Source organism: Geotrypetes seraphini, chromosome 10 (genome assembly GCF_902459505.1).
Source record: "Geotrypetes seraphini chromosome 10, aGeoSer1.1, whole genome shotgun sequence".
Classification (NCBI taxonomy): Eukaryota; Metazoa; Chordata; class Amphibia; order Gymnophiona; family Dermophiidae; genus Geotrypetes; species Geotrypetes seraphini.
The window spans coordinates 37,002,069-37,024,849 of NC_047093.1; the positions used below are offsets into that span (position 1 = coordinate 37,002,069).

Here is a 22,781-nt window from a genome sequence, read left to right on the forward strand (position 1 = left end):
CCAGATGGGATAGATATGTGGGATCTATCCGCAAAGATAAATAGGGAGGGTCATTAGAGTGGGCAGACTTGATGGGCCGTGGCCCTTATCTGCCGTCTATTTCTATGTTTCTAATGTAAAATTTGAACATAATTTAAAGATTAAAAGCATCTTTAAAAAGGAAACTCTTTAAGTTACTTTTAAAATGACTCTAATCATTTTCCTCTCTTACGTGCTGAGGCAAAGTGTTCCAAAGTTGCGGAGCCATCACTGAAAACATATCATGTCGTCGCGTACCAATAACACTTCCACCATTGAACTCCTTACCCTCCTGAATGATCTGTACCTTCTTCCTCTAATCTCCAACCCAACTCATACAGCAGGGCACACTCTCGATATGGTCCTTGTACAAGCCTCGCAAAGCAATCGCTTCCATATCTCCTCAATAAAGCAAATACACTGGTCAGATCACTTTTTAACCTCCTTCTCTCAGCTCATAAATTCCCGCCCATTAAAACTGAATCTCAAAACAGTCACTACTCGTGACTATTCCAAACTAGATACTCCATCCATCTCTTCTATATCCGATCTTTTGAATTCTCTGGCACCTACCACCACTTTCACGATCTCCCCTTGTAAATTAAAAAAACTCTGATATACTCCTAATCTATCCTTGATCAAAAAACAACTGCGTTCTCTTGAGAGGAAATACATTAACCAATCTCAATAAATTTAAAGAACAGGCTACTTATTACAAGTCCGAAATCAATTGAGCAAAAAATAATTATTATTACAAACAAATGAATAAGGCTGAAAACACCACTGCTTTATATGCCATCGTGAAATCACTCACAGTTAAAAAAAAAAGAAACTGCCATGACCACTCACACATCTTCAGCCCATGATATAGCTACTCACCTTGTTGCTAAAATCCAGAAAATCAGAGGTTCTAATTTGCAGATAAGCCATAATAACACTACTATTTCATCTATAACCGAGTGTGACAGGTCTTCAAATTTTCCGTTTTCCAAATGTTCACGGTTTACTCTGCCTACTCTCCAAGACATCCAATGTTGAATGAATTTGTACCAAGGGTACCAGCACAGAAACAATCCCTACACTTCCCTTGAAGAGTTTCTTTTAAATTTTCAGACCCAGAATTCTAGACTTGGTTAGGACAAGCTTAGCATCTGGAACCTTGCTCTAAGTATGGAAAAAAATCAATCATTTACCCAATAGTCAAAGACCACAAAACCAGTGCTCAAGACATTTCAAACTATCAGCACATAGCAAACATTCCCTTCTTAGCAAAGCTCACTGAAAAAATCGTCTTCCGCCAAATTACCGATTTCATTGAAAAGACCAACGTTCTACACCCAAATTGAACAGGATTTCGCCAACACCATTCTACTGAGCTTTCTCTCATTGGCCTAACCACAAAAATTCTTGATCACCACCAGTCAGTCTTACTTATCTCTCTGGATCTCTCCTCAGTTTTTGACATGTTGATCATAAGCTTCTCGTGTCTCGTCTTCAAGAAATTGGTATTACAGACCAAGTCTTGGACTGGTTCTCATCCTATTTTTCAGACCATTCATCTACAGTAATTTTCAACACAGCATCTTCTGAGTCCTTTAACAATGAACATGGTAATAATAATAATAATAACAACAGCTTATATACCGCAATACCGTGAAGTTCTATGCGGTTTACAAAGATTAAGCAAAGGTACAAATTGATTGACTTTAAGAGGGGAGGAAGAAAGAGGGTTAATAGGACAGGAAATCCATTTTTGAGGAGAGAGTGATCAATAGAACAAGTTAATCGCTATAGAGGAGAGAGAGAAGAGAGGATCAGTTGTCTAGATACTTTAGGAACAGTATTCCACAGGACTCAATCTTATCACTCCTACTCTTCAATATTTTCATGGCGCCATTTTTACATTAGGTCAGTCTATTGGTTTCACGGTGTTTGCTTACGTTGATGATGTTCAGTTAATTCATCCCATTGACTTAAACAACCATGGCCATTAATCAAAAATTGGATAAAATTAAATTGTGATTAGATTCAAACTTGCTGTCACTCAACATTAACAAGTCTAAAGTAATGATCTTTCCAATCAGAGAAGGATTATCTATACAGGCCCCTCTCAAATTTAAAATATTCTGCCCTTCAAAATTGTAACTTTACTAAAATTGCTTGGCGTCACCTTTGACAGCAAATTTTCTTACCATATCCACATTAGTACGGTGGCTAAGTGCTGCTTTCACCATCTAAGAATAATTAGATCTCTTTCCAAACTGCTAGAACCCACCTTCTTGACTTCCCTGCCTGCCCTGTCTCTACCTGCCTGCCAGCCATTAGGCACTACCCTGTGACCTGTCCCCGCCTGCCCTGTCCCGGCCTACCACAAGAGGGGAGACAGGGTACAGAGCCTGGCAGGGAGAGGAGCAGGATGCAGAGCCTGGGTTGGGTGCAGAGCCTGGCAGAGAGAATTTGGTTCAGAATGGGTTTTTTTCTTGATTTTCTCCTCTAAATCTAGGGTGCGTCTTATTGTCAGGTGCATCTTATGGAGTGAAAAATTTGTTGCTTAACTACTAATATTACAAAAATATTTATAATAATGATGATAGTGCTCAGTAAATTAACACCACTTCTTACCAACAACGGTAATGAATAAACAGCGTCATCGCACCCTCCCTACTTTCATAATTGTAACTGTTATAAATGTTTCAAGGTGAAATAATGAAAACTCATTTCTTCTCGCTGGGAGGTTACAATTATTGTTCAATGTAGTGTGCCACTGCAGTAGTCCCAAATAAGTGAAAAAATCCATATAGTGAATTCTACTGTCCAATATCCAGTGTCCAACGTGCAAAACAGAAAATAAGTCTGTTCAAAACAGTCTCAAAAAATTTCCCCTCTGCAATGACCAAAACGCTCTTCCTCAACACCGATCATGTTTCATTCTTGCTTCTTCAGGAGGAAGAACTCCATTTGGGCAGAAGAAAGCATGGGCTCCTTCTAGTCATCAAAGACAAATGGCAACTGTTAGCTTAACTTCACATCTTTTGTAACGCAGCAGTGGGAAATACTGATATTTATTTTATTCTTCCAGTAAAAGTTTTTTTGTGCTTAACTACTAGATCCAAATAAATAACTTGCAATCTACTGTACTTGTTTCAGTACTTTATATTAAGAAGCCTTCATGTTGTTACCCACAGTGGTTCTTATTGATTGCATCAACACAAGAGCTTATGGCGATCTTATGTTTTCCTTCGCTTTTATATTATTTTATAAATTTATACTATGTTTGGTTTTTATATGAAAAATTATTATGAAGGTTGAGCTCATTAAAAATATCCCTACCATGTTACAGCTTAAAAAAAAAAACTGCACTGGATGATACTGTGGGCTGTTTTACATCCTTGCTCAACTTTTTCTTATTTTTCTTAAAAGTATATGTATTTTGAATGTGTATCCAAAAACAATCCAAACAGGCACTTTAATCTCCAATTTTGTATCAGCAAGATATTTATGCCATCGAAATATCATTAAATTCCTATACTGTTCATTCTATTATTATTTTATTGGACATCTTATCATGGCATATTCAATCTTGACATTAAATTAGGCTTTCACTATGGCATCCACGCTTCAGTACTTAACCAGGTGCTCTTGAATCTAATACACCATACACCCCCAAGTCTAGACCTCTAGATATCACTACTGTGCTGCTAATCTAATCTAATCCAGTCTTCGATTTATATACTGGGTCATCTCCCAACAGAGCTTGACCCAGTTTACAAGTAATTAAAGACCAGCAAGAAAACGAATAAGAGCAAATGAGAAAAATAAGTGTTATAGAGCAATCAATTCGCTGAATCTTTAGGTAAACTGTTCAACTATTGTGTAAATAATAAAGTTTTTAGGACTTTACAAAATTGTTGTAACTGACCTATCAATCTGACAGTCAGGAATCCCATTTCTACCAGTTTATAAGCGAAAGATTGACTAAGTTTCCCAGCTGATTTAATTCCTTTGAAAGAAGGGAACAGTAGTTTATATCTCTGTCTGTTCCTCAAATGGCAAGATCTAAGGGTATTCTAGTATAAAGGGACCAAAGGGCCAAATATTCCATAGAGAAGCTTAAAAATGGCACAGGCGCATTTAAACTGGATCCTAAAATGGATTGGGAGCCAATGAAGCTTTCTCAACAGAGGAAAGACAAGATGAGTTTAGCTGCCGTATTCTGTATTAACTGAAGTTTTCTTAAACTACCCTGTTTGATACCTATATATACAGAATTACAATAATCCAACTGGGCAGGTACAATAGACTGTACCAGCACTGAAAAATGGTCTTGATGAAGTAATGATCTAACTTTCCTTAACATATGTAGACTAAAAAAACACTTTTTTACCAAATAATTTATCTTTTCATGACAATGTGAGTGATGAGTCTAGGATAATACCCAGGTGCTCTTGACTCTAATACACCCCCAAGTCTAGAAGACCTCTAGATATCACTACCGTGCTGCTGCTGGGAGCTTTCTCTCCCCATAGGCTGTGAACTCTGCTCTAGTAATTCTGAAAGCAAAAACAACTGTATTTCAACTCCATAATCTTAAGTAGAGGAATGGCCTAGTTGTTAGAATAGTTGGCTGAGAACTAGAAAAATCAGGTTCAAATCCCACTACTGCTTCTTGTGATCTTAGGAAGTTACTTTATTACTCAAAAAGGCATGAGCTAAAACCAAATAAACAGATTATTTGCTAGTGGATCGTCACTTTTCAGATTGAACGAATGTCTACAATCACTCCGATGAGAATTTGTGCCTTCATTCTTGCTCCTTATCCCCATACACAGCTGCTATGTGAAGTTATATTGCAATATGTCTTATGAATCCAAGGTCATATCTTCCTAGCTTGTTTAGACTGAACAAAACTGTGTTTTTCACAGCAGATGCTATTATTAAACATATGATGAAGTTAATTAAAGAATTTAGACAATGTCCCCTAACTAATTTGTCTTTTTTTCACAGGTCTTTCCTTTATTTCGTTCCCTTGGTGCTAATGGTCTTCTCATTGAATATGAAGATATGTTCCCTTATGAAGGGAAACTCAAGGCGCTGAGAGCCCAGTACGCTTACAGGTATTGCTATAGAATGTATATGCTGGGCACCCATAGTTGAGTGTTCACTGGGGATGAGGAGTAGTAATGAGAGTATCTATACCAGGGGTGGGCAACTCTGGTCCTCGGGGGCCAGAATCCAGTCGGGTTTTCAGGATTTCCCCCAATGACTATGCATTGAAGCAGTGCCTGCAAATAGAGTGTGTGGCGCAGTGGTTGGATCTACAGCCTCAGCACCCTGGGGTTGTGGGTTCAAACCCTGCGCTGCTCCTTGTGACCCTGGGCAAGTCACTTAATCCTCCGTAGCTCCAGGTACGTTGGATAGATTGTGAGCCCACCGGGACAGAGAGGGAAAAATACTTGAGTACCTGATTGTAAAAACCGCATAGATAACCTTGATAGGCGGTATATAAAATCCTAATAAACTTGAAACTCATGCATAGTCATTGGGGAAATCCTGAAATAATGTCATAATGAGTAGAAGCTTATTGTTATTAGAGGATATTTGGCTTTTTGCCCTCATTGACATGCCAATCAATACGGTGTCCTAGGATAATGCCACCGGATTATCTAACAAATTATTTATTTGACCCCATATTGATTTCCAAAAAGCAAGTATTAATGGACAATAAAATGATATAATGTCCCAGCTTCAAGATGACAGTGCCAGCATCTATTAGATTTAGAGCTATCTAACTTCTGTAAACGAACAGGGGTCCAAAATACTCTATGTAACAGAAAAAAACAAGTTTGTCTCATAGATGCAGACACTGTACATCTCATCCTCCAAGCCCAAATACGTGGCCATTGAGATGCAGTAATTTGATGCTTGATCTCAATGCTCCAAATGTCCCGAAGACCAGTTTTTGGTTTCTTATTTAAAAATCCAGATATTAATTTATACCACTGAGCGGTCTGATGTCCCAAGAAATCCACCTGAAAGCATAAGAGTGGCAAACTACTGAGATTTTTCCATTCAGGGAACCTAACCTGAATGGTCTGCTTCAACTGCAACCATCTATAATTTTGTGATTTATTAAGACCAAATTTGTGTTGCAACTGTGAAAAATCAAGCAGCTTACCATCTGAAATAACATCATCCAAAGTACGTATACCCGCCTTCATCCAATACTTCCAGATGACCTTAAATCCGCCAATTTTAATCTTGGAGTTCAGCCATAGGGTCTGATGAGTTGATTTATGAACCAAAATAGGTGTTAAATTATTCACATATTTTAAGGTTTTCCATGTGTCTACTAGGATTCTATATCCTTATATAATCTAGGCATCTTAATACTCAACACATGATTCAACCTCAATGGTGACATGAGTTGCCATTCCAACCATAACCAGTCTGAGAGAGTTTCCATGAGCTCAGGGAGGATCCAGTACATACCCTGACACATAATATAGGCTTGATGGTACCTATAAAAGTTGGGAAAATTTACCCCACCCTCCGCAATTGGTTTTTGTAGAGATACTTATTCCGCAAACAACTGAAAACCTGGCTTTTCAGCAAATTGTAGCTCTATCCTTCCCCCCTTTCTCTCCCCCCTTCTACACATAAGTTCTTTCTTCTTCTCTACCCACTATTTTAAGTTCTTGTAAACCGTGTCGAGCTCCATTCTCATGGAGATGATGCGGTATATAAACTTAAGGTTTAGATTAGATTAGATTAGATTAGATACTATGGTAATTCTTGCTGCTTTCCCCAGCCAAATAAATTTTGTCAGAATACTATTTAATTTCTTATAAAAGGACCCCTGAAAAAACAACGGTAACATTCCCATTTGATAACAAACCACAGGCAGAATCATCATCTTAACTGCCAAACGAACCTGATTGAATTTTTTGATTGGGTGACCAAAGAGCTGGATCGAGGACATATGCTAGATGTAATTTACTTGGATTTCAGCAAAGCCTTTAATACAGTTCCTCATAGGAGGCTGTTGAACAAACTTGAAGGGCTGAAATTAGGACCCAAAGTGGTGAGCTGGGTCAGAAACTGGCTGTCGGACAGACGCCAGAGGGTATTGGTTAATGGAAGTCGCTCGAAGGAAGGAAAGGTGAGTAGTCCCTCAGGGTTCGGTGCTGGGGCCAATCCTGTTCAATATGTTTGTGAGTGACATTGCTGAAGGGTTAGAAGGAAAAGTGTGCCTTTTTGCAAATGATACCAAGATTTGTAACAGTAGACACCGAAGAGGGAGTGGAAAATATGAAAAAGGATCTGCAAAAGTTAAAGGAATGGTCTAATGCCTGGCAACTAAAATTCAATGCAAAGAAATGCAGAGTACCGTATTTTCACGTAGATAACGCGCACCCGTGTAAAACGTGCACACGGGTATAGCGCGCGAAAAACACAAATTTATGTACAGAAATTTTTATATACCGCTCACACCCGTATACCGCGCATGCTGCCCGACTCTCCCGTCGCCGCCCAACTCTCCTTTCGCCCGCCCCGACTTTCCTCTGGCCACCCCGACTCTCCTTTCGCCCGCCCCGACTCTCCTCTCCCCCTTGAAGTCCTGTCCCCACTCTGAAAGCCTGATCCCCCCCTCCCCCGACGTCCGATTCACCCCCCCCCCGCCGCAGGACCGATCGCATCCCCACCCCGAAGGACCGCTCGCACGCACCCGCACCCCCACCCCGAAGGACCGCTCGCACGTACTCGCACCCGCACCCCCACCCTGAAGGACCGCTCGCACCCCCACAGCCTCCTGACCCCCCCCCATCACGTAGAAGCTCCTACCGGTGTCCTGCTGCTTCCTCTTGGCGGTCCCGACTTCCCGACACGATCGGGGTAAGAGGGAGCTCAAGCCCTCTTGCCCCAGCCAACCGCGGCACCCCCGACACGATCGGTGCAAGAGGGAGCTCAAGCCCTCTTGCCCCCCCGACTCTCCGATACGATCGGGGCAAAAGGGAGCCCAAGCCCTCTTGCCCCGCCGACTCCCCAACTCCCCGACAATATCGGGCCAGGAGGGAGGCCAAATCCTCCTGGCCCTGGCGACCCCCCCCGCTAGTTGTTCGGGCCAGGAGGGAGCCCAAACCCTCCTGGCCACGGCGACCCCCTACCCCCACTCCGCACTACATTATGGGCAGGAGGGATCCCAGGCCCTCCTGCCCTTGACACAAACCCCCCCTCCCCCCAATGACCGCCCCCCCAAGAACCTCCGACCGCCCCCCCAGCCGACCCGCGACCCCCCTGGCTGACCCCCACGACACCCCCATCCCCCTTCCCCGTACCTTTGTGTAGTTGGCCAGACAGACGGGAGCCAAACCCGCCTGTCCGGCAGGCAGCCAATGACGGAATGAGGCCGGATTGGCCCATCCGTCCCAAAGCTCCGCCTACTGGTGGGGCCTAAGGCGCCTAGGCCAATCAGAATAGGCCCGGGAGCCTTAGGTCCCTCCTGGAGGCGGGGCCTGGGGCACATGGTCGGGTTGGGCCCATGTGCCTCAGGCCCCGCCCCCAGGTGGGACTTAAGGCTCCCGGGCCTATTCTGATAGGTCCAAGCGCCTTAGGCCCCACCAGTAGGCGGAGCTTTGTGACGGATGGGCCAATCCGGCCTCATTCCGTCGTTGGCTGCCTGCCGGACAGGCGAGTTTGACTCTCGTCTGTCCGGCCAACTACACAAAGGTACGGGGAAGGGGGGTGGGGGTGTCGTGGGGGTCGGCCAGGAGGGTCGCGGGTCGGCTGGGGGGGCGGTCGGAGGTTCTTGGGGGGGGGCGGTCGTTGGGGGGAGGGGGGTTTGCGTTGAGGGCAGGAAGGCCTGGGATCCCTCCTGCCCGTAATGTAGTGCGGGGTGGGGGTAGGGGGTCGCCGTGGCCAGGAGGGTTTGGGCTCCCTCCTGGCCCGAACAACTAATGGGGGGGTTGCCAGGGCCAGGAGGACTTGGACTCCCTCCTGGCCCGATATTGTCGGGGAGTTGGGGACTCGGCGGGGCAAGAGGGCTTGGGCTCCCTTTTGCCCCGATCGTGTCAGGGAGTCGGGGGGGGCAAGAGGGCTTGAGCTCCCTCTTGCCCCGATCTTGTCGGGTGTCGGGACCGCCAAGAGGAAGCAGCAGGACACCGGTAGGAGCTTTTACATGATGGGGGGGTCGGGAGGCTGTAGGCGTGCGAGCGGTCCTTCAGGGTGGGGGTGCGGGTGGGAGTGCGTGCGAGCGGTCCTTCGGGGTGGGGGTGCGAGCGGTCCTGCGGTGAGGGTGAATCGGACGTCGGGGGGGGGGGGGGAACTATGTAAAAAAAAATTTGTACAACGCGCTCACGCATATACCGCGCAAGGTTATGCACGGTTTGTAAAAACACGTATAACGCGCACGTTATATGCGTGAAAATACGGTAATGCATTTGGGGATTAATAATAGGAAGGAACCGTATATGCTGGGAGGAGAGAAGCTGATATGCACGGACGGGGAGAGGGACCTTGGGATGATAGTGTCCGAAGATCTAAAGGCGAAAATACAGTGTGACAAGGCAGTGGCTGCTGCCAGAAGGATACTGGGCTGTATAAAAAGAGGCGTAGTCAATAGAAGGAAGAAGGTGTTGATGCCCCTGTACAGGTCATTGGTAAGGCCCACTTGGAGTATTGTGTTCAGTTTTGGAGATTGTATCTGGCGAAGGACGTAGGAAGACTTGAGGCGGTCAAGAGGAGGGCGACGAAAATGATAGGAGGCTTGCGCCAGAAGACGTATGAGGAGAGACTGGAAACCCTGAATATGTATACCTTAGAGGAAAGGAGAGACAGGGGAGATATGATTCAGACGTTCAAATACTTGAAGGGTATTAACGTAGAACAAAATCTTTTCCAGAGAAAGGAAAATGGTAAAACCAGAGGACATAATTTGAGGTTGAGGGGTGGTAGATTCAGGGGCAATGTTAGGAAATTCTACTTTATGGAGAGGGTGGTGGATGCCTGGAATGCGCTCCCGAGAGAGGTGGTGGAGAGTAAAACTGTGACTGAGTTCAAAGAAGCGTGGGATGAACACAGAAGATTTAGAATCAGAAAATAATATTAAATATTGAACTAGGCCAGTACTGGGCAGACTTGCACGGTCTGTGTCTGTGTATGGCCGTTTGGTGGAGGATGGGCTAGGGAGGGTTTCAATGGCTGGGAGGGTGTAGATGGGTTGGAGTAAGTCTTAACAGAGATTTCGGCAGTTGGAACCCAAGCACAGTACTGGGTAAAGCTTTGGATTCTTGCCCAAAAATAGCTAAGAAGAAAAAAATTAAAAATTTAAATTGAATCAGGTTGGGCAGACTGGATGGACCATTTGGGTCTTTATCTGCCGTCATCTACCATGTTACTATGTTACTATGTTTGGACTCTCCCCCACCAAGTCAGATGTAATGGGTTCCAATGCTCACACAGTTCTACTGAGGCAGCCATTCAGAAGTGGCGTCTGCTCATGCAGCAGCGCGCTTGTGCACTGCTGGCTCTGACGTGCCTGTAATCAGCAGGCAGCAGCCCTACGAAGCACCAGCGACCGGCCCAATTAGGGAAGTGTCCAGGCCCAGGCATTAGCTCCCTTGTGCACCACGGGCCCCAACAAGCAGCAGGCAGCCATCCACTAACCTCCAAAATTTAAAGGTACCGCCAGGGTTTGAGGTTTTTGGGTTTTTTGTATATTCGCTTCATAAGACGCACCCTTATTTCTGCCTAATTTTTTGGGGGAAAAAAGTATGTCTTATGGAGCGAAAAATACGGTACATATAAAAAACACAAACTAACAATGACCAGTGCTTACACTATCACAGATGTCTTAATGCCCATATTTCATTTTACAGAATAGGTGTCTCTTCAGTAACTTCTTAAAAACATCAAAATTACTCTGCTTTCAAATGTACAGAGGTAACCGATTCCATTCCTGGGGCCATGCAAGAAAACATGCTTACATGTGAGGTATTCAGTCTCAATTCCCTTACTGATGGCATAAACAAGTCACCATGATGGACAGAATGTAACTTGGGTAGAGGGACATAAGCCTGAATAATACCCACCAAACTTGCAGGAGCCAAACCGTGCATAGACAAATAAACCATCACAAGTAGTCTAAAGTATATAGCTTTACATAATATTCTGTTACAAGCTCAGTCCTTCCCAAATGAAAAAGAGTCCTTACCACTGAATTTTAAGCAACCTGTAGTGCACTCAACAAAGATAATGTGAGTAGGCTGGATATCATATCTGTGAATGTAAATGGGAAAAGAGATTTAACTTCTATCAATATTTCAGTGCTTTAATGAGAAGAATAAATCTAGAATCGCTAATATTGTGTCAACTCAGCACCGACAAGAGGCATTGGGAAAATCACATTATTTCACCATGTTGTTCCACCATGTTCTGCTCTATTTCTTGTTATATTTTCAGGCCACACAGAAGTGATATTTAATTACATTTTTGTCTTTTTGATGCAGTCCATCTGAAATTAAAGAGATTTTGAACCTGGCAAAACTACATCATTTAGAAGTTATTCCTCTGGTTCAGACCTTTGGACACATGGAGGTACGTCTATATGACATGAGGCTAACTCTTTTCTGTTATGGAAGAGCCCGGCAGAGAGGCTGATAATATTGAAGTTAAAGGGTTATTCCCTAATGGCCATATTCTCTAAATGGTGCCTATATTAGATGCTGCTAGGCGCCCTAATTACAGTTGCCTAGCAACGCCTAAGTTCGGGATCAGCACCTCATTTTTTATTTTTTAATTGGCCTATCAGTGTGGTAATTGGCTTGAAAGCCAGCAGCTAATCAAAAAAAGAAAATTAAACAATTTAAGAGTTCTACGCCGAACTGTTAAGGACACCTAGCAACGCCTAAGTGGAAGCGCCCTCCCACACCTAATGACACAGGCGTGGTTAGGGGCGGAGAATAGGCATGGTTGACTTAAGCGTTGTCGAGCATCGCCAAATTAGGCAAGTGAAAAGCTGGCCTAATGGAGCGGCGCCTATGTCTAGGATGCCTAGCGATGCCCAAGTCCACTTAGGCGCTGCTAGGCATGATTCTATAAACAGTGCCTTTTTTGATTGACAACTGTGCCAAGTGGCACCTGCAATGTTGGTGCCGGTCTGTGCCATTTATAGAATCTGGCCCTAAGTTCTGTTCTGGTCATGCTCTGTTTGTGACATTTGTCTTCTGTAGCTGCAAGTCCATTCTGACTTTGGTAGTTCAATCGTTGCTCTGAAGGTGCCTTCAATTTTCCAGACTGCAGGGAAATTATATACATTGTTTAGTGTGCAGGGTTTATTTTTTTTTAAAAGTATTTACCCTGCATTAGTTCTATATTTTATAATTAAGCTATTATGCTTTCTATTTTATTTCTCCTATATAATTCCCCACATTCCCTGCAAACAACCATGATTATAACTGTGTCACAGATTATCTCTCATAGAAAAATATCCAACTGGTTAGTATTTCCTGTGACATCACAAATGGCATTCCACACTCTGCCCAAACCAATCAAATCCTTTTGGGTATGAGGTAATCTAAGAAACTGCTCCAGCAATCATGGGGTAGCTCCTTGGATTTCAAATACTAGTGGGAAGGCCAGTTTAAATCATAGCAAAAACTTTTTAACTAATACTGAATGTATCTTGTCCTTTGTTGTGTGTACTATTTCATCTTTTAACTGGGAAAAATATATGCATTTCTCCTTTGTAATCTCTACCACAGTTTGTTCTGAAACATGAGACATTTTCTCAGTTGCGTGAAGTAAAGATGTTTCCTAATGGCCTCAACCCACACAAAAAGGACTCCCTGAAGCTGATCCAAATGATGATCGACCAAGTGCTAGCATTGCATCCTGGTGTAAGGTGGTTTCATATTGGAGCTGATGAGGTAAGGAATTCCCTACAGAATCATTGCAGTAAGTCAGTGAGATCTAACGAGGTCACTTCTGTCAGGAAATCATAGATCAGGCCCAGTTTGATTTTTTTATACCCCCCACCTCGGGCCCAGTTTTTTGGGGTTTTTTTTTTTATACCCCCACCGCTACCTTGATGCATTATTCTACCCTTAGTGCTGTTTCCAAATGAAAGTAACAGGATTTGGAAATAGCACAGTGCACTAGGGTATAATATGAAAAGTCAGGAATGGACAGTGGTTTCCTTGTCATGAGTGAATACCTGGCTGATCCTGGAGTGGTTCTGGAAGACTGTAAATTCAGTACAGTGCAGACCTTTCTGCCTTTTTTGCCTTTAGAAAGCATAGTAAACCATAGTAAATGATGGCAGATAAAGACCTGAACAGTCCATCCAGTTTGTCCTATAACTACATGCATTACAATGTTTTATTTAGATCAGTTTTGAAAACCAGAATTCAATTTAATTAGATGACATAGTAGTCCTTTCGTATTAAGGTGTGCTAATGAATTAATGTGTATTAAGTGCCTTGCAGCACAGCATTTAGCACGCTTTAATAAAGAACCCCATAATTAAACAATAAGCCATCATGATAGTAGGCATGGCAAACAGCTAGATTAAATCTAGCTTGGAGGACACTTCTGATTTTCATTGAAAGGTTTTGTGATGTCTTAGCCAAAAATTCATGTGGTCATGACAATACAATATGAGATCAGAGAAGCAACCAGGTTCAGAATTAAGAGAGACATGAATGCATTAAAGCCTAAAACAAATATTTTGCCCTGGAAGAGAAGCTAGTCATCCCCCCAACTGCTGGTATTCAGATCAAACAATGCACACTGGAAAAACTGAGATAGTCATGAATTAACTTGAGCACAGTGGGACAGATCACCATTAGTCTCAAAGTTGCTGCCCTGAGAAGCTGTATTTTACTGAATCGAGGGATAGATCTCAGAAAGCCTAAGAATGAACTTAGCTGTTGACCTTGGTGCTTTAGGTGTATTACCTTGGGGAGGGAGAAGAGTCCAAACAGCAACTGCAGCAAGAGACAGTCACAGTAGAAAATCTCTTCCTGTCCCATTTGTGTGCTGTTGCTACTTACGTGATCACCTCCTATCCGTCTGTGACACCTGTGGCATGGGACGACATGCTTCGGAGTATCGGTGCTGAAACTCTAATAGGTAATTTATTTCACACACTTTAAATGCAGAAATGTCTTTTTCTCTTAACGGCTTATCAGAAGAAATCTTGATTGTCTCTGTGTGCATAAAAAGGGCTGCTCCTGTGTACAGACACATGGGCATCTATATGGAGACACCTGTACATCTGTATGGAGAGCAAAAATGTTGGAGTCTGGGGGTTAGTACCATCCACACACAGGCTCTCTGTATATTCATCATAAGAATAGCCATACTGGGTCAGACCAGCGGTCCATCTAGCCCAGTATCCTGTTTCCCAGTAGCCAATCCAGGTCACAAGTACCTGTCAGAAACCCAAATAGTGGCAACATTCTAATCTACCAATCCCAAGGTAAACAGACTATGAACATTTCCTCCAGGAACTTGTCCAAAACTTTTTTTTAAACCCTGCTACGCTAACCACCGTTACCCTATTCTCTGACAAGTTCCAGAATTTCACTATTCTTGAGTGAAAAATTTACTTACTCCTACTGGTCTTAAAAAGTATTTCCATGTAACTTCATTGAGTATTCCCTAGTCTTTGTAGTTTTTGATGAGTAAAAAATCAATTTACTTTTACCCATTCTTCACCAGTTAAGATTTTGTAGACCTCAATCATATCTCCCACCAGCTGTCTCTTTTCCAAGCTGAAGAACCCTATGTTCTGTAGCCATTCCTCATAAGAGAGGAGTTCCATCCCTTTTATCATTTTGCTCGCTTTTCTTTGAACCTTTTCTAATTCCGCTATATCTTTTTTTGAGATACAGTGACCAGAACTGAGTGCAATACTCGGGTGAGGTGGCACCATGAAGCCATACAGAGACATTATAATATTTTTGGTCTTATTTACCATCCCTTTTCTAATAATTCATAGCATTGTGGCCTGCCCAGTTGGTCCTTCCAGTTGCTACTGTATATACTCAAATATAAATCGACCCAGATATAAACCAAGGTAACCTATTTTCCCCTAAAAAGAGGAAAAAAAGTTGACTCGAATATAAATCGGAGAGATTAATATTCAAGTGCAGTGCCTTTCCTTGCCTTGCTCTGCACTATTCCCCCTCCCTGTTGCTTTATCAGGCTCTGCATGCAGCCCCCACACTCACACCCTCCCCTGTCAGTCTCTGCACCCAGCATCCCTCCCTTCCGATGTCTTGCAGGCCTCCACTGGGCCTGCTGTGAGACCTGATGGTCCAGCGGTGGCCAGGACAGGAGAGATCCCTCCTGTCCCAGCCAATTCTAAGAATTTTTACCTTTCTCACACCTCCCCTGCACACTTTTAGTATCCCTGGTGGTCCAGTGGTGAACCGTGAGAACTCACGGCAGCCAATCAGCTAGCAGCTCTGCTTAAGCAGAAATGAAGGAAGGTCACTCCTGCCGCAGTTCACTACTGGATCATCAGGGATACTAAAGATGCTTGGGGAAGGGGGGAAGGAGGTATAAATTCTTAGAATTGGCTGGGACAGGAGGTGGGAGGGATGCCTCCTGTCCCGGCCACTGCTGGAGCACCAGGTTTCATGGCTGGCCCAGCAGAGGCCTGCAACAGGTTCGGGGGCAGGGTCAGCACTGACCCAAAAATAAACCGAGACCCCCATTTATGGGCTATTTTTTGGCCCAAAAATCTCAGTTTATATTCAAGCATATATGGTATTAGGTCTGGATTCTGTAACTGGCGCCATTGTTGGCAGCTGCCTTAAAAGCGGCTTTCGATCATGTGTCAATCACGTGATGATGGCACCGGATACAGAATCTCGCCTCCGTAGGCTTTTTAGGCTGCCTAACGCCACTTCTGACATTAGCCACTCCCATAGTAACCTAAAATGCCTACAGTGGCATGAGTTTTGGCACTAATGTTTTTAGGAGCCCATAGGCTGCTTGAAAATGAGTTACAAACGTTATTTCAGTGGTGGTTTTTATTTTTACTGAGTTTGGGCTCAAACTAGCACCATTTAGATAATCCAGGCCTTAATCCCTGTGCAAGTTCTGTTGTTGGTTGTTTGAGCAATGAAACTAGCTTGAAGCTCAAAATCTTTCAATTGTGTAAAAACAAAGAAATGTTCACAATCTTCAGGTTGGCATGGCGACAACAATTCACAATTAATCCAACCTTGTAGTGAGCAACACAACACATTTTGGCTTTTCTGTCTACATCAGGGGCTAATAAATAACCGAAAATGAAAGGCATCGCACCACCTTAGCCAGTGTATAACAGCAGTAAAACAATATTTTAAAAAGCACTACATGTAGACAACTAGCTTGGAGCTCAAAATCTATATTCACATGAAAAATAAATGTTTACAATGTTCAAACTAACACGGTGAAGCTGTTTTCTGAATAAAAAGTTATTTTATTCAGAAAACAGCTTCATCGTGCTAGTTTGAGCATTGTAAACATTTATTTTTCATGTGAATATAGATTTTGAGCTCCAAGCTAGTTTGGACTATCTACTGCTTTGAAGTTGGACTTTGCAATATTTTGTGATTGGTTTGCCTCTTTGTTGCTATAATTCAGCAATTTAAATAGCTCATTTTCCCCTTCTAGAATCTGGCATTGCAGGGCTGGTGGAGCCTATGATTTGGGACTATGCTTCTGATCTTGATGTTGACCATAAAAGTATGTACTTAAATACAGTTAACCTACTAACTTGGTTTGCATCTCATCAATATCAATGTGAGCATTGCTCCTATTTGGTGGTCACCCAGTTATGTGGTCATATACTGTGTTTCCCTGAAAATAAGTCCTGGCATGATTTTTGGGGTAGGTCTTAATATAAGCCCTACCCCAAAAATAAGCCCTAGTCCATGGATTCGCCGGCAGCAGTGCTTCCCCCTGCCTCGCCATACAGGCAAACTCCCACTGACCCTCCCATCTTTCCATCTCTCCCTCCCATCCAAACCTCGCCGACCCTCCAACTGTGAGATCTACACACCTCCCTCCAGAGCAGTATCGGCAGCATTATAAACAGGCTGCTTTGCAGCCTTCTCCCGGCAGGGCATTCCCTCTGCCGTATCACCGATGATGTCATCAGTAACGCGGCGCACAGAAGGTCCCAGCGGGAGAAGTCCACAAAGCAGCCTGTTTAGAATGCTATCTACATTGCTCTTTGGAGGGAAGTTTATAGGTCTTGGCGTTCGGATGGGAAGGAAAGATGTAAGGATGGGAGGATCAGCGGGGGTTCGGCTGCGGGGCTGCTCAAGAGTTCTGCTACACGGAAGGGAGGGATAGAAGCTGTGCAAGGGTTCTGCACAAGGGGAGGGAGAGATAGAAAGATGCTGTATGGAAGGGAGGGATAGAAGCTGTGCAAGGGTTCTGCATGAGGGAGGGATAGAAAGATGCTGCAGAGGGAAGGCACAAGGGGATGGTGAGAGGGGAAGAAAGATGCTGCACATGTGGGGGAGAGAAAGGAAAGAGGAAGAATTGTGGTGAAGGAGAGGGGAGAGATGATCATTGTACATGAAAAAAATAAGACCTACCCTAAAAATAAGCCCTAGTGCATTTCTTGGGCCCAAAATTAATATAAGATGCTGTTATGTCCAGGGTAAATCAAAAGGATGAAAGTCTTTCCAGTATAGTAGTTTTCAAGTTTCAAGTATGAATCTGTGATGAATAAAAGATTTTGGAGCTAGCTCTTAGGAATTGATTTGATTTCTAGCCGAAAAAATGTAATCAGATTTGATGTTTAAGAAATGGTTGAGTTCCTATATGGGGAAATTGGTGTTTTCCTTTTATCTGCATTATAATTTTTAAAATTTTATCCCGAGTATAATGCTAAAATCTCAATTTGCATTCTGTATGTTATGCTATCCCATAAATTCCTTCCTCATAATCCTCAACATTCATGATCTTGAAAGCATAGATATATATATATATTTTTTTTTTTTTTTTTTTTTTTACTGGCAGGACTACTCATAGAAAAGTACCAGAAGGGTGGCTTCTCAAAGCTGTGGGTTGCCAGTGCCTTTAAAGGAGCCACAGGGGCGAATCAGTCATTAACTCACATCGGACACCATGTTGACAATCACCTACAGTGGCTGAAAGTAGCAAGCAGCCAACCTGCACACTTCCTCCAGGGCATTGCATTGACTGGTTGGCAAAGGTACTACCAGGGAATTTTAAAGCAGTGATTGTACAAGTGTAATCCTGGCCAGACGTTTAGAACACGTACCATACACAGCAGCATCAGACCTGAATTTCTATCTGATATAGTTTTCTTAGGATAGAGGAGGTGGTAGCCATCTTTAAAAATGCAGGAAAGGCTGCTTAACATAGTAAATGATAGCAGATAAAGACCTGAACGGTCCATCCAGTCTGTACATTAATTATATGCATTATAAATTCATGATTAAATTGTCCTTTTTTCTATGATATTTCTGGGTCATAGATCTTAAAGTCCACCTGGTACTGTCCTTAGGTTCCAACTACTGGAGTTGCTGTCGAAGCTAACTCCAGCCCATCCAACCATCTAGTTGTTTGCAGATACGTACCTTAAAGACTACCCAGCAACGTATTCATGTTCCAAGTTACTGGAGCTCCTATCAATGACCTCCCTAGCCCATCCTAAACTGAATTGCCATATATGGAACACAGACCCTGCAAGTCTGTCCAGTATCGCTCTTAACGCTTCAGTATATACCATTTATTTTCTAATTAGAAATCTTCTGTGTTTATTCCGTGCTTTTTTGAATTCTCTCACTATTTTCCTTTCCATCACCTCCTTCGGGAGGGCATTCCAGGCACCTACCACCATCTCTGTGTAAGAGAATTTCCTAACATTATTCCTAAGGCTACCTCCCTGCAACTTCGATTCTCATTCTCTCTATAAAATTTCTATATATTAAAGAGGTAATTTTTATAAATATTTTTTTTGCACGTATAAAGCCCTTTAAATTAAATCATGCCAAAAAGTATATGATTTTTTAAGAGGCTTTATATATGCAAAAAATACTTATAAAAATGACCTTTATATTATATAGAGATTTTCGGCTTCTTTTACAAAGCTGCGCTAGCGGCCCTCAATCCCATAGAGATTTAAAGAGCTTCGGGGCTGTTGCCGCACGGCTTTGTAAAAGAGGCCGTTTATATAAAGTACAAGAATTATAAAGCAGCCTTTCCTGCCTTTTTAAAGATGCATTATAGCAAGGGTACCACCCCCTCTATCCCCCCCAAAAAAAAAATTCTGAGCAACTTCCCATCATCCCTAACCCTCTCGAAAAATAAAGCATGGAGCAGGTTAGAAACATAGAAAGGTGACGGCAGAAAAGGGCCACAGCCCATCAAGTCTGCCCACTCTACTGACCCACCCCATTAAGTCTGAGTGCTGATGACTTAGTTCCTTAGCTCGACCCTCGTAGGGATCCCACGTGGATATCAATGATTGACAATGATTCTTTTTTACAAAAGTACATGATATGCAAGTAGACATGTTCAGGGCTGGATTACGGGTAGTGTTGCAATTTATATGCGTATTTTATAAAACAAGTGCATAATTTGCACACCAAAAACAAGAAAGAAACTGCAGATGGAAATGTACATGGACGGGAATCTTTATTAAAAAAACATTAATTTGTAATCCTTTGAAAATGACTCTCATATACATGGAGTGTGGACCTTACACGGTCCATGTTTCGGAGAAACACGCCTTATAAATTTGATGAATCGCTTATCCATAATTTACTAAGCGAATTACAACGAGTTATAATAAACATAATAAACATACAAATTAAAATTAGGTAAATAAGGGTATAAAAACACTCATAAACAAACACAACAGAAATACGAGAGGATAAAAGGGAAAAGTTACATAGTTAATGTTTAGAAAAAAAGAAGAGAGAACCTTCCTCAGGAATCCGAGATGTCCAATCTATCACATGTAGAGAGTGATGCGGAAAACAATGGATTCACTTATGGCCTCTTTTACAAAGCCGCACTAGCGGCTGCCGTGCAGCAACAGCCCCAAAGCCCTTTAAATCTCTATGGGCTTCGGGACCGTTAGCACAGTGCAGCCGCTATTGCAGCTTTGTAAAAGAGGCCGTTAGTACATCAGCTCAGATGGAGATTTGTTTTCGCATTAGTTTTGAAAATTTTGACAACCCTGGGGTTGTGGGTTCAAATCCCACGCTGCTCCTTGTGACCCTGGGCAAGTCACTCAGTCCTCCATAGCCCCAGGTACGTTAGATAGATTGTGAGCCCACTGGGACAGATAGGGAAAATGCTTGAGTACCTGATTGTAAAAACCGCTTAGATAACCTTGATAGGCGGTATATAAAATCCTAATAAACTTGAAACTATTACTACGTTGTTTTCCGCATCACTCTCTCTATATGTGATAGATTGGACATCTCAGACTCCTGAGGAAGGAATGTTTCTCCGAAACACGGACCGTGTAGAGTCCGCACTCCATGTATATGAGAGTCATTTTCAAAGGATTATAAATTTATATGTTTTTTTAATAAAGATTCCTATCCTTGTACATTCCATCTGCAGTTTCTTTCTTGTTTTTGGTGTTTGTTTTTTTTACTGCAGATTCGTTGGATTTTTCTTTGTTTGCATAATTTGCACAACAACATTTATTTCTGTTCTTAAGCAGACATAAATTCCATATTTTCAGTGTAGGCGCAATTTCTTCAGGATTTGTGCTGTTGTTTTATAAAGATACACAAGTACCAATATGCCTTTATAAAATGGGCCAAAAATACGTACCTTTCAACCCAATTAACCTGAGTAGCCTATTATTAATAGGACTTCTTTACTGGGTAACTTTAAAAGGTACCAAGGTAAAGAAATTTGTGACATTCAAGGTCCTAGCTTTGATTGATAATTCTGAAGTGTGTGGTCAGGCCTCCTCTCTTCTTTAGATATATATTGTGAAATATTACACTATAACTCCATTGATTAAAGTTATTTACCCTGTGGAGTCCAGGGAGCACCAAGAGAAGTCTTATTCCTTCATTGTGATCACACTTAAACTCCCACCGAATCCCTCACAAAGATGTCCATCTATCACAGTGGTTCCCAAACCTGTCCTAGGGGACCCCCCAACCAGTCAGGTTTTCAAGATATCCCTAATGAATATGCATGAGAGAGATTTGCATACCTGTCACTTCCATTATATGCAAATCTCTCTCATGCATATTCATTAGGGATATCTTGAAAACCTGACTGGCTGGGGGTCCCCCAGGACAGGTTTGGGAACCACTGATCTATCAGGTTACCAAGAAGCTTAGAGAACAGAACATGTGGAAGAAATTTCATGTTTATGGAGACAAATCACATCAAATTAAAGCACTGCAGACATTGTTCAGTCCAGTGGTCAACTTTTTATTTATTTTTATTTTTTTAAATGCCAGCAGCCATAGATTTTTATACTTGGATATTAAATGACAGGCCATACTCGGATACTGGTGCTGTGTACAGTACAGTACAGCCACTAGCACTTGTCCAGGTACTGGTGTATTCAGACCCAAAGTAGAATAACTACCTGGATAAAATTAGGATAACCCTTCTGCTACCCAATTAAAGATTTCTGCTAACTGGGTAGCTCCCTGTAGACTTTACTCTTTCGCTTCCCAGATAGTGCTGAAACAGTCTGCCTTGATTTTCAACATAGTGTGGATGAAAATACAGCTATGACCCAGTCATCAGAAGTTACCTAGGTAGAAGCTACTCCTTCCTGGCTAAGTTCCACTGAATTTCTATAACAGGAAACCCACCATGGAGTTGTATATGGCTCCTGTTTTACAGTGATGTGAAAAAACTATCCCGATTTCCCATATCATTACTTATATGTCATACTAATTGGTTTCTGACCTTTAAATAAAATATAGCATTAGACAAAGGGAACCTGAGTAACCACATGACCGTTTTTAAATTATTACATCATTTATTTAAGGAATAAAGTTATCCAATACCTGTACTGCCCATCTGAAAAGATAACTGCCTCCTTTAGTTAAATCAACTTTATCGGATCAAATTTAATTGATAATTAGATTCAGCTGACTCAAAAGAAATTTGGAGCAATAGGGTAATTACATCTTTTTCATACTTTGCTCTGATAACCTGAGTGTGATGATATATGTAGATCTTAAGGTTAGAGTCAAAATTATAATTTCCTAAACAACAAACAGTAAATATTTACCACGCTAATATTTATTTATTTAGGTATGATCATTTCTCCGTTTTGTGTGAGCTTCTTCCGGTGGGAATCCCATCACTGGCTGTGTGCCTGCAGACGCTAGAGAATGGTATAGCATGCATATTTTCATTGTGTTAACATTTTAATGCATTACTTCAGGTCAGTGGCTCCTCCCTCTTCTGCACTGGTAATGAAATATGACCTCCATCTCAGAAGAGTTTCAGATTTTTTTTAGATTTTGGTCTAGATCAGGAGTTCAGCCCAGTCCTCAGAACGTATGGTTTTCAAGATATCCACAATGAATATAAATGAGATAAATCTGCATGTACTTCCATTGTATGCAAATTTGTCATACATATTCATTATGGATACCCTGGCAATTGAGAAGCAAGCTGCATAGAGGAATTCTATGGTAGGCAAAAAGTATTGCATACACCAATCCTACTGTGAACCAGACACAGGCATGTACAAACCTAGAACCACCCAAATTATGCAGATGACACTAAAC

The 22,781-nt window shown here is 42.3% G+C and overlaps 1 protein-coding gene across 3 annotated transcripts in view; it reads left to right on the forward strand.

The window, feature by feature from the left end:
- The window catches only part of HEXD (hexosaminidase D), a 37,869-nt gene that overhangs the window by 4,566 nt on the left and 10,522 nt on the right, over positions 1 to 22,781 (forward strand). For all 3 annotated transcript variants that reach the window (XM_033961523.1, XM_033961521.1, XM_033961522.1), the window contains exons 3-9: positions 5,023 to 5,132; positions 11,523 to 11,610; positions 12,777 to 12,941; positions 13,962 to 14,145; positions 16,684 to 16,755; positions 18,043 to 18,238; positions 22,300 to 22,382. In XM_033961523.1, the coding sequence (XP_033817414.1) occupies positions 5,023 to 5,132; positions 11,523 to 11,610; positions 12,777 to 12,941; positions 13,962 to 14,145; positions 16,684 to 16,755; positions 18,043 to 18,238; positions 22,300 to 22,382 (898 nt within the window). The remainder of the gene's footprint in view (positions 1 to 5,022; positions 5,133 to 11,522; positions 11,611 to 12,776; positions 12,942 to 13,961; positions 14,146 to 16,683; positions 16,756 to 18,042; positions 18,239 to 22,299; positions 22,383 to 22,781) is intronic.